General features: G+C 50.2%; 1 protein-coding gene across 1 annotated transcript in view; it reads left to right on the forward strand.

Moving 5' to 3' along the window:
• Positions 1 to 2,689: 2,689 nt before the first annotated feature.
• The window catches only part of NSMAF (neutral sphingomyelinase activation associated factor), a 77,727-nt gene continuing 76,129 nt past the window's right edge, over positions 2,690 to 4,287 (forward strand). The window contains exon 1 of the mRNA XM_017547565.2: positions 2,690 to 2,975. Within this exon, the coding sequence (XP_017403054.1) occupies positions 2,917 to 2,975 (59 nt within the window). The 5' untranslated portion in view covers positions 2,690 to 2,916. The remainder of the gene's footprint in view (positions 2,976 to 4,287) is intronic.

A 4,287-nucleotide genomic window follows, 5' to 3' on the forward strand; every position in this document is an offset into this window, starting at 1 on the left:
AAAAAAAAAAAAGAATCCCTCAAAGGCAAATAATCAGAGGCTCATTCTCAGCATATATTAATAAGTTATAGCCACATTGAGATATCACTCACACCCACTAGGATAGCTCTAAACAAAAGTCCGGTAAATAACAAATACTGGCAAAGATGTAGAGAAACTTGAACACTTCTGTTCTGCTAGTGAACGTGTTAAATGGTACAGCCACTTTAGGAAACAGTCTGGCAGTTTTTCAAACATTTAGACATGGAGTTACCACATGACCCAGTGTTCTGTGGTGGGCAGGCCTATGCAAATCTATCTCAAAGTCCCAGGATGCTGGGAGGTGAAGAAAGTGGCTGTCAAATATAGTTCCTTAGGAAGAAACATTTAATAACGACTTAGGAACAGAAGCCATGTCTGTGTCTTGGGCACCAAGATGAGATGGTGGATTGCTGTGCCATTAACCCCCAGAGTCAATGCTTTTTTTTAAAAGACAGGGTCTCTCTCTCTCTCTCTGTATTGCCTGGGCTGGGGTGCAATCATGGCTTACAGAAGTCTCAAACTCCTGTACTCAAGTGATCCTCCTGACTCAGCCTCTCCAGTAGCTGGGACTATAGGTGTGTACCACTGCACCCAGCTAATTTTTTATTTTTTGTAGAGACCGGGTCTTGCTTTGTTACCCAGGCTGGTCTCGAACTCCTGGCTTCAAGCAATCCTTCAGCCTCAGCCTCCCAAAGCGCTGGGATTATAGGCGTGAGCCTCCACTCCAGCCCCTTAGGGCTTATATACCATAGGAAAAGGATGGTTCAGAAGGATGTGTAGGACAATTGACGTATAATTACATCAAGGTTGTTTGAACTATGGACAGGACATATTGGGTAGGTACCTGATCTTACACAAGGAAAATAGACAAGTAGAAATCTTAGAGGCCTTCCCAGAACGGGGGTTAATCAGAAGCCAACATGGAGGATTAGCTTCCAAGATGGAGCTGTTTTAGTCTCCACATCCAGCAATTTCACTGTTAGATTTCAATTCCACTCAACAGAAACGGAAACATATGTCCATAAAAAACCTGTACATGACCGTTACAGCAGCCTTATTCACAATAGTCAACATGTGGAAACAACTGAAACGTCCATCAACGGATGAATGGATAAACGAAATGTAGTATATCCATGCAACAGAATATACTCCAGCAATCTAAAGGAACGATGTACTGTACTGATACACGCTACAACATAGATGAACTTTGAAAGCATTATGCTAAAGGAAAGAAACCAGACACGAAAGGCCACATATTGCATGGTTGCATTTATATTAAATGTCCAGAATAGGCAAACCCATAAGACAGAAAACCGATTATTGTTTGCTAGGGCTGGGGTTTGGAGGGTAGAGTTAGGAAAACTGATAGCTAGAGGGTATGGGTTTCTTTTACATGTGATGAAAATGTTTTCAAATTGTGGTGATTGTTGAACATAACTGGAAATATACTAAAAAATCACTGAATGGTACACTTTAAATGGTTGACTTCTTTGGTATGTGAGTTATATCCCAATAAGGCTGTTGCATAAAAAAATGAGACCAATTATTTCAACACTCAGGAGATTGTGTTTCTTTATTTTAAAGATGGGGTTTCACCATGATGGCCAGGCTGGTCTTGAACTCCTGACCTCAGGTGATCCATCTACCTCGGCCTTCCAAAGTGCTAGGATTACAGGCGTGAGCCACCGCGCCTGGCAAGATTGTGTTAAAGATTCTTTGCTTGGTCAAACTTCAGGCCAGCTTCTGAATCTTCTCCTAGGTCCTTATGTGCATTTCCTTGTACAGGCAATGTTAAGAAGTAACATTGCCACAGGGCAGTTTAGCAAGAATCCCACCCTCACTCTCCATAGGTGATTAAAATTCTTTACTCCCTATCCTTCAGTATCTGACCCCCCTGGCCTGCCTTCAGTGGGACTCCTGTTAGGTTGGTTCAGCCAGAATTCCCCCCTAATTGATGTTTCCTCTTAGCAATTTTCCGAACACCTACTCCTTGCTCCTTGACTATCAAATCCCCACTTATTCCTGGTGTATTTGGAATAGTTAGATCCAGTTGTCTTCACCTCTTTAACTGCTGTCATTTTTTTTTTTTTTCACAGTTGAGGACCCAAAACGTTGTCATTTCAAGTCCTTGTGGCCAACAGATTGGTGGTTTATGGGCCAGCACCCTTTTTATGCGTAAAATATTTATTTATTTATTTATTTATTTTGAGACGGAGTTTCGCTCTTGTTACCCAGGCTGGAGTGCAATGGCGCGATCTCGGCTCACCGCAACCTCCGCCTCCTGGGTTCAGGCAATTCTCCTGCCTCAGCCTCCTGAGTAGCTGGGATTACAGGCACCAACCACCATGCCCAGCTCATTTTTTGTAGTTTTTTAGTAGAGACGGGGTTTCACCGTGTTGACCAGGATGGTCTCGATCTCTTGACCTCGTGATCCACCCGCCTCGGCCTCCCAAAGTGCTGGGATTACAGGCGTGAGCCACCGCGCCCGGCCGGCGTAAAATATTTAAAACGCAGCCTGCAATGGATGGTAAAGTGGTGAAATGTTTAGTATGTGAGGAAGGATCCTAGTCTGGCCGCTGGACCTGACGATCCCCTGAGGCCGCCTGAGTTTGGGGCTCCTCGTGTCACCGCGCGCCCCTCCTCCGGCCCTGAGTCACGGCGCCGCCGGAGTCCCCACGCCAGGATGCTGCGGTGAGCGCGCCGGGGACGCCGCGGGGCCCCGGGGCGCAGCGTCGGGCTCTCGGCCGCCCAGCGGCGCCGCACGGGAAGCCAGGCCGGCAGCCGCGCGCTCCCCAGCCACCTACGGAGTCCGCCCTCCCCGGCTCCTCCAGACCTCCTCGGCGGACGGCGGCGGGGCCTGCCTGTGCGCTCCGCGCCTGCTCGCGCCTGCTCTCCATGGCGTTTATCCGGAAGAAGCAGCAGGAGCAGCAGTTGCAGCTCTACTCCAAGGAGAGGTGCGCACCCACCCGAGGGAGGGCTGCCGGGGGCCTGGTCCGGGCCGGTCGTGGCGACACTGGCCCGAGATGAGAGGGATGGGAGGCGGCGTGGGGGCCGGGCACAGAGGCAGGGGCCGGGCGCGTGCCCGGGGCCCGGGCTGGGGTCTGTGGTGGAAGCCTGAGGTCTGGGTGAGAGGCCGGGGGCCTGGTCCGGGCCGGAGCCCGCCTGGGACGGGAACCGGATGACGGGCCAGTCCAGATCCCGCGGCGGAGCCGAGCCACGCGGAGCCGGCCGGCAGTGCAGGTCCCGGCGGCCACAGCCAGCTCACCCGGAAGGCCGCGCGGGGTCGGGGCGAGGATCCCTACCCGGGCGCAGGGCGTTCGCCGGGGAGGGCGAGTACGCTGCCCGGCGGGCACCCCCTTTCTAATCCTTCTGTTTAATTGGGTCCGGGCACTCGGCGCCGGCGCCGCAGAGTTGGTCACCCGGCGGCACCTAGTTGGCCGGCGACCACCCCACTCGCATCGCCGCGCCTTTAGACACAGGACTAGCCCCTTGCCTTGCAGGGCTTGGAGGAGGGCTGCCAGAAAGGCCTGATTCTGAGGAAAGCCCCCAAACAATTGCTCCCCGCGCAGTGGACCTTGTAAGGGTGTTGGAAAGCTTCGCAGTCGAAATGCCGCGCTGCAGCATCCCATTACGGATTTGGGATCCCTCGGGCTAAAATGGTCTCACAGCAGTTTCTTTTCAGAGTTTCTGGACCTGTCCCCAAGGGAAGTCTCATAAGAAAGCTCACTTCGGCTCTATGTGTAGTTCCCAGCGCATTTTTAGTGACAGAAACAGCTTGCTGGGTCTGCAGCTCAGAAGCCAAAAGGAAAGGGAGCTGAATTATTTCACAAACACACTGTTTTGATTGTGAGAGCTACAGATCTCCCAGTGCTGCTAGCCTGTCACGTTGGCTCATCAATGAATACCAGCAAAGCAGGTTACACGTGAGAATACAAGTGCAGGCTTCAAGGTTTGCCTACACTTGTTTTATAAGCGTTGTCTCGACCCCTTTCATCCGGAAATTTCATCCTTCTCTAATCTGTAATGTTGGTCAATGTATCTACAGTCTGAAATGTCATTTTCCTACTGTAGAAGAGAAGATTAGATATACTGAAAACATATCTCGGATATGGCTTCCAAAAATGTTTTTGGTGATATGATTAGGTTTTAGTCACAGAAAGGCTTGTTTATTAAATAACTGAACCCTAACTATATAACTCATCCTTGGAGATGCTCTTCTGATTGCATTTGTAATGCCTTTTTCTTTTTCTTTCTTTTCTTTTTTTT

Source organism: Cebus imitator, unplaced genomic scaffold (assembly GCF_001604975.1).
Source record: "Cebus imitator isolate Cc_AM_T3 unplaced genomic scaffold, Cebus_imitator-1.0 Scaffold199, whole genome shotgun sequence".
Classification (NCBI taxonomy): Eukaryota; Metazoa; Chordata; class Mammalia; order Primates; family Cebidae; genus Cebus; species Cebus imitator.